The sequence below is a fragment of the Nipponia nippon genome, unplaced genomic scaffold (assembly GCF_047370975.1).
Source record: "Nipponia nippon isolate SJK-2023a ecotype South Korea unplaced genomic scaffold, ASM4737097v1 scaffold_8, whole genome shotgun sequence".
NCBI lineage: Eukaryota > Metazoa > Chordata > Aves > Pelecaniformes > Threskiornithidae > Nipponia > Nipponia nippon.
Window position 1 is genome coordinate 50,790,287 of NW_028262402.1, and position 13,351 is coordinate 50,803,637.

General features: G+C 42.4%; 1 protein-coding gene and 1 long non-coding RNA gene across 3 annotated transcripts in view; one reads left to right on the forward strand and one right to left on the reverse strand.

Annotated features, from left to right (window-relative positions):
• The window catches only part of TBCA (tubulin folding cofactor A), a 34,278-nt gene extending 24,301 nt beyond the window's left edge, over positions 1–9,977 (reverse strand). For both annotated transcript variants that reach the window (XM_087742170.1, XM_087742169.1), the window contains exon 1: positions 9,818–9,977. In XM_087742170.1, coding sequence (XP_087598296.1) covers positions 9,818–9,948 — 131 coding nt within the window. In that variant the 5' untranslated portion in view covers positions 9,949–9,977. The remainder of the gene's footprint in view (positions 1–9,817) is intronic.
• Positions 6,281–13,128, forward strand: LOC148050620 (uncharacterized). Its single transcript, XR_015701047.1, has 3 exons — positions 6,281–6,378; positions 7,477–7,614; positions 10,389–13,128. It is a non-coding gene; the product is annotated as an uncharacterized LOC148050620 (long non-coding RNA).
• Positions 13,129–13,351: the final 223 nt, after the last annotated feature.

A 13,351-nucleotide genomic window follows, 5' to 3' on the forward strand; every position in this document is an offset into this window, starting at 1 on the left:
TGTTCTGGACCTTGTCTCCAGTGCCAGCCAGTAGTTCACTACTAGGGAGAAAGTATAAAGAAACAAATCAAGTCTAAAGTGACATTTCCTGTGGTATACCTGCCTCTAGAAATCAAGTTAAGGAGTTTTTAACACCGAAGAACAAAACTAAACCATCAATGTTTAATAGACAACAGGTCAGCTCCTGGCTGTGGCTGCTGCCCTTTTAAAATCCTTTACACGTTTGACTTTCACATCACTTAACAATCAATTCCACAATTTGCGTGTTCTGTGTGAAAAACACAGTTTTATTACTTTAAAGCTGCAGACTAAACCCAGAAAAGCTCAAAGGGCTTGAGAGAATCTTGAGCTAGAAGAAAAAAAAAGTTCCTTAACTACCTTTTCCATACCATTATGACTTACTTCCTCATCTATTTTCTTCTACTCACTTTCTCTCCCCCACTTCAGCTCCCCAAGTTGAAGAGCAAAGTAACACAAGATGGTTCAAGACAGTCAAAAGGCTGACCACTGCTAACAGAGGTCTGCTCCCTGCCACCACCCCATACATCTCTGCCAGCACTAATGCTCAAATGATCTCTCCATGAGCGAATTCAGTTCACCAAAACAGCAGCAAATTAACACAGTAAGGGGGAAAAAAAAAAAAGCTGACAGTTTTTCTCCTGGGTTAAGCAAATTGAGCAAGCTCAGCAAAAGGTTGGACTAGCATCAGACACCAGAGAACCAGAGAGGGGGAGAGGGAAATGAGACCTCCGAATTGAGGATGACATCGATTTCTCAAGGGACTTCATTCCTAGTCTGTTTAGGGTGCAGAGCTGCAAGTGGTTTAGACTGTTTGAACTTCTGGCTGCTGCTGAAAGAACCCCAAATCCCTCTCCTTTCACCCTCTCCAAAGGCATATATGTTCCTGCCCTAGTCCTTATACATCAACATCAGCATCATCTCCTGTAGTTGCATCATTAGCAGTAGAAAGCAGATCTACCTCTCTGATCATAGGAAGGGCACACAGTTCAGCTGAAGGTTGACAGATGAAAAAAGTATGCACAACATAAGTTTTCCAAATGCATAATAAAATTAAGATCCCCTGTACTAGGTAGACAAAAATTCCACCTTCCTAAGGCACAGTCACATGCAGGAACTACTACTGGATGTCTAGAATAAAAATGGTAAAATGGTACAAGGACAGAGCAAGCACACACTACTACTCTTGATGTGTTTCCCCCAACCTCCAGCAATTGCCAACAAATCAGGCTCTGCATGAGCTAGAATGACACCTATGTGCCTAAGCCACCAAATAAAGACGGCTCTCCAGCATTAGGAAAATCAACACAAGAAACACCTGCCTGGCTGGACTGAGCAAGCTCAGTGGAGCTCTGAAGACGACAAGAGGGAATTTCTCAATTTTGCTATTGAATAGCTTCACTGTTGAAAGGACATGCATCTCTTCAAAACTAATGTTACTATTAACCATGTTTGCTAATATGCCATGGATTCAGCTTAAGCACACAGAAAACCCAAAGCTGACAGCATGTATTGACTAGATAATTAATATCTATGCTGACTTAGTTCAAACCTAAAAATCCATAATAGTGTAACTGTACAGGATACAGCTTTTTTTTTGTTATAGTATAATAAATTCCATGTATTAACACTATGCACAATTATAACACAAGTAATTCAACAACTGCTGTAACATTGGCACTGTGGTAATCACTACCTTCAGACCTTAAAATATCAGGTCCCAAATCTGCAATTACTTACGCACATTCTTGGGTTCACTAATGCTACATAAGCACACGTGCATTACAGACTGGGGCCTATGAGGAAAAGTCAAGGAAGGAAGGAGGAAAGAAATGCAATGCTTGACACAGTTATCATGAACTACCACATTTTCTTAGCCATGAGTGACTACTTTCTGATTTGGACAGGTCTCAAGTTTATGCATTCATTTTCTTGATAGTGACAAAATCATCATTAAAAGATAAACTTTCTCTTTTAAGAGTCAAACTGTAACCACACGCAAGTATATGCACTATTTTTAGCCCCTCCTGCACCTACAGCTTACAGAACTGAGTTATCGTGACATTTCAGGTTAACTTTGCAAGCTTCGCTTTTGTCAGGGATTACCACTGTGAAGACTTATGAAAATCAGTTACAGGTTAAAAATTACTTGGTTTTAACATTTTTATAGCATCTCTGTACTAGAGATTTCTCTGAATCTCCAGGGCTTCTGTCCTTGCCTCTCAACACAGTTATCTCCCAGCTCTTGCAATACATTCCTACAGATTTTTTTTAAATCCTTGCCATAGCAACAACTGAAGTTCCCCTTTTGCCCTGCTGAGAAAGTCTGCCTGGCTAGGGCATCCCTGAATGCCAGCAGGCCGTGGGAGCATAGAGGGGGGCAGGGGAATGGAAGAATCCAATAGATGCAACAAGGATGAAAGCTCTTAAGTTATGGACTACACAAAAAGCAGAAGATGCTGGCTGGGGATGAACATTGGGATGAGGTACTGCAAGAAGCAACTTGGATGGTCGGGGGCAAAGAAGAGAAGAGCTACTCCATCAAGAGAGCTGAAAGAGCATTTCTGATGGGCTGAAGACAAGAGTTGGAGAGAAGTGAAAAGTTTATCAGCCCATCCTGAAGAGGTTCTGGAGTGGCAAAAATTCCAGGAGAGAATGGCATGGAATGGAATGGGACAGAAGCTGAAAGTTGTAAACGCTAAGGAGCCTGAGAACTTCACTTCTAGAGAAGGAAGAACAAGAAATGGGGTCTCTGTTGTGGCAATAACTGGGGTTACCACAGATCTCCACTTCATTTTCCCTTCTATAACCCAGTCCTCATCTTCAGTCAAGACCTTTGTTTTGGAGAAAAGGCATAGAATCTACTTCCTCCCCTCCCTCTTCCCCCCACCCCAACTGGAGATAATCAATTGGAAGTGTTACAGTACTGAGCAAAATTAAATAGACATACAGTCATATTACGTCTGTAGGCAATTCACAATGCACCAGGAAAGAGACTTAATATAGTTTAAAGAAAATACGATGGACCTCCTGATTTCCACCTATATGATACACATAATTTAATAATACTTAACTCAAAGTAAGGCCAGGATGGATTACGGTTGTTAGTGCAGTTGTAACTCAGTTTCTGTATACAGAGCACTACCATAAATTTAGTAACTTTTTTTAGTTTTTCCATAGATCCACATTCTAATTAGCACACAAAACGATTGTTTGTGTTATCCACATAGGTGAATGTGGTTTCATGCCATGAGTAAGAATGCCATGAAAAAAAGTATGTACAAAACCAAGACAACAGTACTACGTGTATGCATAATGGCACCAAACTAGGGTTGCCAAGCAACTGTAACTCCCGTATTTCCAAACTTTTAAAAGACGGCTTAAACAATTTAAGGTTGCAAAGCCACAGTTTTGCACATGTTCTTGCCCAAATAAAAAACATTCCGTCCTCCTTCATATAGCATCTATGGTGATAAACCTGGTGTGCAACAGTTTTGTCAATTAAAATGATGACATCAATAGATTACTATGGTCAGCATGGACATGCACAAGACAGTTTTGCCTCAGGGGGCAGAAGATAATTGTAAACACAAAAACAATGAGATGCCAGAATCATGCATTTCACCAGAGGCTTTTTTTTTTTTTTAGAAGACGTAATCGCATGGAAGAAAGAATGCAAAGGAGGCAATCTGTTAAAGATCTTACCATTACTAGTTTGAATTTGTCAGATACTTCTAAAAAGGAACGAGTGCTTAGGTCTGCTCAAAAGGTAAAACAAACAAAAGCAAAACCATTAGGAAAAAACAAAAAAACAACAACACACCATGCAATTTTCACAGCAACCACCCTGCTCTTCTCACAGGTGAGTACTGTTTGGTATTCCTGAAGTTTAAAAGAAAGCATGCATTGAAAAACACAGGGAAATAGGAACCCCTTCAAATAAGTAGTTTTGTTTCTGGAAACTAGAGTCAACTTGCAATTACCCTTCAACTAATTATCTGGGTTGGTGGCTAATATGCCGCAAATGTTAACTCGGTCAGCACTATGTAAATGCAGGTGCGCTCTTTTCTTAGTCAGTTCACATAAAGCAGTTTCTATGCAGGACAGAGTTAATAAGCCTAAAAGATCAAAGCTGCCTTCAAATGCAGGGCCAACTTAGGACCTTCTGTATCCGATCCTGATGCCAGGAGTGCTACAGAAGTTACTTAAGACATATCTAAGTAGCTCTGGACCACAACAACCACATTTGGCTAGCACTGAACCCAAGTTTAAGAGTCCGGGACCAAGCTGGTGACAACCCCAGACAACAGATGCGCAATGCTCCTGCACCCCGAGAAGGGTTATTTAATTTGGATAGAGTCATCTGCATCCAACAGTGCATACAATATATTCACCCTCCTGAATCCCTGAGCTCTTGGACATGCAGTATAAACACATTAAATCGCTTTATCATGCTGACTCAGTATAGCTGGGCAGCTCTGGAGATCACTCCTCAATACCTGGAATAAGATATCCCAGCCCTTCCCATTAATTGAGCTAACAAGCAGCTGTTGCATACAATCTTCTAATCATAATGAGAATAAAGAAAGGAGACATGAGTTTCTTATCAATATATTGACGCTAAGAATCAGAGCTAGTGCCTATAGCTAATGGGAAACAAGCAAGAAAGTGACCATAACTCATATGGTGGACAGAAGATTGAGAAAATTTGTGATTTACACCAGAAATAGAAAATTTCTTGAGTAACCAAGAAAATGAACTAGTTTTGTGCTTGAATTAGCAAGAGTCATCATACAGCAAAGGGAATGTCTGCATTCTCTGCAATACTTCATACTTCACTTGCACAAAATGTATCCCAAACTCATCAGTAAAATGATTCAATTTAAAAGAATTGTTTGAATTTATATTTAAAAATAGACCAACGGTTTTGTGTAACTTGCAGAACTTTCCGTGCTTGGTGTGAGGTGGAATCACAGTGTAAATTGCTTGACAATATGATGATATTTTACAAAGAGAAAAAACACTATCAATACCAGTGCAACAGGCAAAAGAACAATCTTAGGAAGATTCCACAGTTTTAGAAAGGTGGTTTTAAAAAAGAGCTGCTTCACAAAAATCAATACACTTTCCCCATAGGTTCAGGATGTAAAATTCTATAATCAAGGCTTGTAGATTTGTAATTATGGTATGTCAGCCACATTTAAACAAGAGTGTTAAAAGATTGTTAAAGTTAAACTAACACAATTGCAATGTGAATTGTCTTAGTCTCATTCTAATCTACTGGTGTCACTTCCACTTAATCAGATGGAAACTATGGGCAAATGTCAGTGCTATTTTCACATGACCCAACTTACTTTGTTTGCAGTAGTTTTTAAAATCATTGCCAATCTGAAATGAGAATAAGATATTTTTTAAAGTGTTTTTTCTAATCAACTCCTTCACTATCCAGCAGGTTGTCCGAGTTTGGATTTACTGAGAGTAAGACTATTTTGAAGTGATTAAGACAGAAGTACTGCTTGTTAGGACATAACCCACAAATACAGCAAACATTATCATTCATGCTTATCAAATCTCCTTTTTTTGAATGACAAGCTAATGAAAGTATGCAATCACCAAGAGCCTGGCTATCAGATTTGTCCAAAAAAGCAAAAGGTTCTCCCCATTCCCAGTTTACATTTCTTTCACTGATACACAGCAATGTAAGAAACGTGAAAGCAAGTAAAGTACCCATGACCTACAATATATAGTCTCTTGAGAGGGGCACGCAAAGAGTTGATGCTATACAGCTAAAAAAAAATCCCAAAGCAGAACAGCTGCTTTGTTCTTAGTTTGGAAAAAAGAGATAAGTCAGGTAACTAATAAGAGAAAATGTGCTACAGCAGATGATTAAAAAAGAGACAAGTGAAATGTCAAAAAAGTTCAATACATCCTAACAGTTCTTGACCTGTATCTTTTTTGATATATTCTTATAACCTCAGCATTGAATGTGCTTGAAAATCAGTATTACAAGCTAAATTTAATGTACTTTTCTAAACTGCAAACACAGAAAAAACTAAGGACAATTAATTGAAGTGTTCAGTCAGTCACTTTATGGGATGTTTAATAAGCCTCTATGTAAGTCTTCTCACACACTAGGAATAAATACCTATATAGTTGTTCTAGTCCAAAATAAGAGGACAATGTTAATGTTCCTAAGTTGACTCAAGTCACATGCATGCCCACTGTAGTAGAGAGTACGTAACTAGGCTTCTAGTTGGAGAAGGAAGGGTGGAGTGGGACAGAGACATGTGTCTTCTTGTATCTGCATGCAGCCATCACAGAAGCGGGAGCTACTGCTGTATCATCTCCCCTGCAGGGAGGGTAAGATAACATTCCTTTTCTCCTTTTTTTTAAGTTACCTTCACTAACAGTAGGCCAGCTGCTGCAGAGTAACTGTAGATGTGCATATTGTTACCATGCAACAAATGCAAGCTAAATTTACTTGCTTATTCAGCCAACCATTCTCCAAAAGCAAATCTGAATCCCGCCAACTGCATTTTTATCACTTCCCCAAATGTTTTCACCCCTTTCTTTGTACTAGCCCTGAAATGTGTACAGTTGTGTGGTGAGCTGGTCCAGGTAAGCCTCATCCTTCAAAATAACTTTTTTTTCTTTTTAGTCCTGGTTATTTTTCAGTGGATCAGCTCCCTGGAATATACAGATGGGTGGCCACCTAAGTCGTTGTGTAGGGCTCAAAGGAGGAGGCTGTAGCACAGCCCCTCAGATTTAGATTAGCTCAAGCCACCATGCACCAACATCAAGTCTTCTCCTGCCACAAGTGGCAATTGTTTCAGCTCAGAGGAATGCCCACCTATACAGTACCTCTGAAACATACTGTAACTTATTACGCATTGTTTTTAAGAGCCCACAGGATTTGTATTAGGCTCACAAAATAGTTCTCAGGAATAGTCAGACTTTGCCTGGACTTGTCTTGGTCAGCCTAGAGGTTTGTTTTTTTTTTTTTACTTGTTTAACTGTAAGCACTACTATGACTACGTGACAACTACCTGCTTTGTTTTAATTTTTGCTCAGCTTTGTACAATCATGTGGTATAACACTATTGTATTGATTTTTGTTACTAACAAAAATGAGCTATCTCTAACTTAGAATAAAAAAGCATCATAAAAGACCAAATCTGATGAGAGCAGGAGATTGGGATGATTGTAGAGCCCTTGAAAACACAGGCACAGGGAGATGCTGAAATGCCCCAGTGCTATAACAACTCACCAACATTGGTCAAATATTGGTCAAAGGAATGCAACCCTGAGAGATGGTTAAAATCAGTTTTAGGATAACAAAGAAAAACTATTCAACAGATGTAAAACACAACATACGCAGTAAATTCAGATTAAATGTGGAGTGCAAAATGATGAAGAAAAACTAAAATGTGGATTTTTTTATATGTATTTCTATATGCAGATTCCAAGACGTACAAAACAATCAACATCGTACTCCTCTCAACAAAGGATTTGGGATGCTGATGACTTGCTTGAATTTGTCCACACCCCACTACCAAACTGAGCCAGCGGCCCTAGGACCCAGAGGGCCAGCAAAAAGGTGGGTGTAACATCAGGGGAAGGGTGCTATTAGAAATGAAGTAGAAACATTAGACACTTTGTGTATGTTAATTTTGACTGTATATAATTTGAACTGTGTTAGTATCATTGTAGTATCATTGTAATTGAACAAATACCCAGTCGGAATTTAAGCAACCTACTCTGTAACTTGGATGCAACAAGCTTGGAATGAATTCAAAACCAGCATCCATGGATTTCCATAAATCAAGTGAACAAACAGAAGAGTCACACTAAGCAGTAAAGAAACTGTTCACACAGGACAACAAACACTACTAAATTTTAATCTCTTGTTCTCAGCTCTCTTAGACTCACTTAAACTGCAGAAGCAGAGAAATGGAGAAAAAGAATATGCAAGCTAATCTCAGAGCTAGTAGCAGTACGGACAGTGGCATACAGACACTGAGCTAGCTCCACATGCAGTTAACTGCATAACCACACTGGCATCATTAGGCCACTTCCAGGTCCAAGGGGACATAGCCACATGGTACAGCATTCACTACGTGAATGGGCAGGCCTGCACCAGCTCTGCTCGGGTCTCCACACAGTTGTTCATTGCCTAGTAAAGACTTTCCTCTCACTGTCTCCCAGTCTATGAACATGAGGAAGAAGCTTGTTCAGGTAACTTTTGTGATGATTTATCATTAAGCAACAGTCACCTCAAATGCTATTCAGTATTACCACACAGTTCTCTCAGTAAAACTATCAACAAGCAGCAATAAGCCAGTAGAGGAACTTCTACAAATTACAAATTCTACAAAAGTAAAATTGTGTCTTATTAGATACAACAGCTTTCTCAAAAGTCTCTAGACAAATAAATTATACTTGTAGCTAACAAAAATAATACACAGACTGAAAAAATGTTAACTTAAGTAATTCTAGCTTTCCCATACCTATAAAAACCAGCAAAAATCACCATTGGCTTAAAAATGCACAGAGGACATTTACAATGTTCCTGTCCAGCAACGCCAGTAACCATAACACAGGCCATGAAAGGAACACAAAGCAATATGCAATCACCAAGCCACTCAAAAAGACCACACTAAAGCTTTCTAGCTTAAAAATAACGCACGAGTTCGTGATTTGCAGGCCCTGCACAGTGACAGGAAACAGGACCTTCCACTCATATAATCAATTTCTTGCTTGCAGCAGTACTTGAGAACTGCTCCCCATTTGGAGCCTAGGAACTCAAAAGTGCCTTTATCTAGCATAAACAGAGTGATAAATCTGTATCCATTTTACTTTTCTAGTCTTCAAGTCCAATCTTTCAAAGCTAATCAGGTATTAGAGGGTGTGCCCATTTTACTCCTAGTCTTTTACTAACTGAAATTAGATTAGTCATAATACAAAGTTGATTGTGTGAAACTGGACTATTTAACATCCTGACCTGGTACACATACTGAGCCAGAGCAGTCTTTGTAGGGTGTAGCTTTAATAAACCCCACTGTGAACAAATATTTAATGTCAAAGCCTTGCATTTACAGCCATAATAAGAGGGAGTCAGACAGATGAACCGCAACTTTTCTTAAAGATTAAGACTGTGTTAAAACTAGGCAAAATCGAGAGTCAGGTGATGAATCTACCATCGGTTTTGCAGTGTGAAGTTTCGAATCAGAAATAACCCATTTAACAGGTGTTTTGGTTAAATATGTAAGACTTCATGCCTCCACAACACATCCGGCGAGACTGCCCTGCACGCTGACGGGGCAGCGTGACTCCCCTTGGCTCCCGAAATCACTAAGGAAACCGAACAAAGTCCCCGTTTAATCGTCCTCTCGGGAAAGAAAGGCCTGTTCCTGACGGCGGCGCGCCAGAAGCCCGCAGCCATGGCAGAACTTGTGCCAGGGCCGCCCGCTGGCACACCCCGGCGGCCCCACCCAGCGCCACCACACCGCCACCAGCTCCCCGGCCCCGCAGCAGCCACGGCCGGCCACCCACGAAGCCCCGCCGGCAGCTCCTCCGCCCGGCCCGGCGGAGTCCCCGGGGACTGCGGCGGGACCCCCTCCCCGCTCAGGACGGCGGGGGCTGCCCGCAGAGCCCGCAGCAGGGCCGAGCCCGCTCTCCGCTCGCTCCCTCAGGACCGCCCGCGGCCTCCCCCAACGGCTCCCAACGGCCAAGGCGCGCGCCTGACCCCCCGGGCGGCGGGGCGGAGGCCGCGGCGTCCGTCCCCCCCCCCGCGCACTCACCGCCTCACGACGCCGGTCTTGATCTTGATCTGCCTGAGGCGCGGGTCGGCCATGGCGGGGCTGGCGGGGCAGCGGCGCCCGTGCGGAGGGGGCGGCGCAGCGTCGTGACTGCGCAGCCCGACCCCGCGCATGCGCCGCGCCGCCAGCCTGGGCGGCACCACCGGCAGCGGGGGCGGGGCCCCCCGCTTCCCCCCCCTCTCCCCCCACCGCCGCGGCCCAGTGGAGGCGTCCGGGCTGCGGGATGGCGCCGTCCCCATAGCGACCGGCGGGGCCGGGCGCGGAGCGGCCTACGCGGGGCTGCGGCGTCCTTCGAGCTGGCAAGGGTCGTTCACCGTTTGTTCACAAGCAGACAGGCAAAAAAAGTGCGAGTCCACCCTCAGATGCAGCCATAGGAGTTATTTGCGGTAGCGTGACTGGTACCGTGATGGTGCCGGGGGTGGGGTGTGACGGTACCCCCTGCTCCTGACCCCTGGTGACGTGGTTAGCATAACTAGCACTGTTTTATAAAGCAAGCAGCTGTTCTCTGGGACCGAGCGGGTCACGCATTTATTCCCTTTCCCCTCCTTTTCAGGCCCTGAAGGTCCTGTGCACCAAGCAGACAAACCGAACAGATTTCTTCTTTCCTTCCCTACTGGCCTCAAGGTTCCTGGGCACCAGGCCAATTACTCCCTTCCTTGCCGGCCTTGAAGGTCGCAGGCCCCCGGCCAGCCCGGAGCTGTCGGTGACCCTGCCACCGAACAGGGAAGCGGAACAGCACCCAGAGCACTGTCTGGAAAACCAAGCAGTTACAAGCCCCAAGGATGAACTTGGACCGGAGCTGCTGCTGGGCAGTGAGACCGGGACCCCCTCAGTGGCCAGGGACACCTCCACCATCGTCTGCTTCCTCCAAGGACTGAGGGAGTGACTTGTATTCTTTTATATCATTTTGAGCCTAGATTATGATTGTTATCTTGTTACAGCAAACCATGCGTTAAGATGCAACCCAATCTGCAGAGGATCCAGATGGTTAGAAACCATAAGTTAAGTTGTGTTATAAAATTCTGTATTACATTACTTATTAATTGTACTACACTGATTCTGCTTGGAGACATCTTGTGCCATTCTAATAATAAATTCTGTGCTATAGTAATCATAAAATCCTGTTAAGAAAATAACACTTGAATTGTAACTACAACTTAGTGCCATCACCATTCCGCCAAGGATCTCTAAAAGAAGCTGTCTGTCCCTTCAGTGTTGGGTGACTGGTAGTAACAAATAAAGAAGCAACATTAGCATTGGCAGCTCAGTCCTAGAGTTATAACCAACTAACAGTTCAAGGGCTGTTTTCTTTCCTGATTATACTTAGTTGAGGCTAACCATTTAATGGGTCAAATTCTTGAAAAAAAAAAGCTGTGGGTCTGTTTGAAAGAACTTCCTCTGAATTAGCATTTAAATCAATAAGAAAGAAAAAAAATAGCTTCAATGAATAAATAAGAAAGATAAATATAGTTTTAGTGGAGTACAGTTCAAGAAGGTCTGCAGAGGCCTTTTTTTTTCCCCACATCCTTTCGTTCTGCCTTAGTTGCTTGCCCTGACTCTCGACACTGCCAGTGACCGATATCTCTTGAGAAAAGCTGGCTGCAAGGGAGGATATCGTGTTGCTTTTGGTGACATGCCAGTTACAGGTCATTAGCCAGCGGCCATGGGAGTGCGGCTGGCACCATCGCGCCCTGTTCAGACATGGCATAGGGAGGGCCAAGATCGCTCAAGTCCACGGAGTTGTGTCTTATCTGCAGTGGAGGATGAATGTGACCCCTGTTACAGAGCCCAGCAAGCCTCCCTGGGGACCTGTGATCTGGGCCAGCCCAAACACAGCCTTGGCTCAGCAGGTTGTCTCTGCAGGGAGATGCAGGTCTTGAAATCAACAGCCAGTATAACCCCATGAACGACTATGACCTGGAGAGAAGTTCACAGATCTATTATGTATTTGATACGCAAACCTGCCATCACCCGTGCAGGAGGAGGAGGGAGGAGAGCAGCATTCTGGCAGGCACGAGGGAAAATGCAGACCCTTACTTCGACAGAAAATCAAATCATATTAATCTGGCTTTAGAAAGCTGTATCAAGTCATGCTGGGGCTGAAGCTGTTCTCTAAACAATTCCAAGGGAGTGCGATTATGCTACATACACTTTGAAAATACAGACCACTGCAAGGAAAGCTGCATTACCGCCGTGCACCTGCACATCAATTATTTTTAAAAAAATAGTCTTTGATGTCATTTCTATATTTGACATAGTTGTTCCATAAGTGAGAAGGCCAACAACAAATAACAGTAAGAAAATAAAAATTGCCTAGGAGCAGCAATATTAAGAAAAGTAACTCATGTTTCCAAGTGCTACAAATGTTTTATTTCTAGCCCTGAAGCATTAACTCGCATCACTGTCAGTGTTTAGGCTCAGCTACTGAATTTTAGAAGTAGAATGCAATTGTTTTCTTACAGCTAATTCAGATAACTAAACAGATGATAATATACCAAATCTGAGTTCGTATTTGAGCACATATGATGATAACTTGAAAAAAGTGTTACTGGTGGATGGTGAAGTATATTGTAAAATGTGTCTAAAAGCATGATCTACTTTATTATTAATACACTTTTGTATTAGTACCTGAAAATTATAAATTAACACATCAAAAAATAGTAATTTTTTTTCTAAAGATCTTGATATCCAGGAAAGTATGAATAATGCTTTCCAGGACAGACACTCCTTTTTTAATTAAAGCGGTATTTTATTTTTTCCAGAATTCCTTTGAAACAATTTCTAGCCTAGTCGGTCGTAGATACGTTTCCATGGGATTTAGTGATGTTACATACACAGTTGAATGTTATGAAGATTGTGAGTTCTGTTGTACCTTTTGGGTAGTACAGAAACTGCTGATTCTTCAATGAATTTTGGCAGCATTCTGCTTGTGTTGCATCTGCTTGAAGGTTTTTCATAAGATCTATTAGCCTTAAGTCATTATGTGCACACTGTTGCATAGGGGCAGGTGCCTAAACATAATTTGCTGATGCTTTAGCTATGCTGACATATGGAGCAAGTCATTCTGTAAGTGGGACCCTTAAACGTATCTACATATTCCCCTGTATTGCTCCTTCCCAGCATCTCATGTACAGCTGCAGCTGCTGTGAATATGACTTCCTCTCCTCTGACCAGTGTCACCTGGTCATCTCAGCTTTCATTTGGCTCCACATAAGGAATATTTCCAAGCCAGTTTGTTACATGTTTTGCACAAATTTGCTTGAGCAGATGTAATTGTCACTGCCAATGTACTATGTCTTCTGTCTAAAAAATCTGGCTAAGTCTTGTTTATTTCTTCTGGATAAGAGCACACGTAGTGATTACTGCTCATTCCCATTTCACTTAAGAACGAAGGGCTGGAAGCAGCTAATCAGCCTGATGAGCTCAGATCTCTGCATACATAAACAACTATGTAATAGATGATTAATCTGAAATGTTCACAGTGCACCCAATTCACATGCGAGGGAGCACACCAGG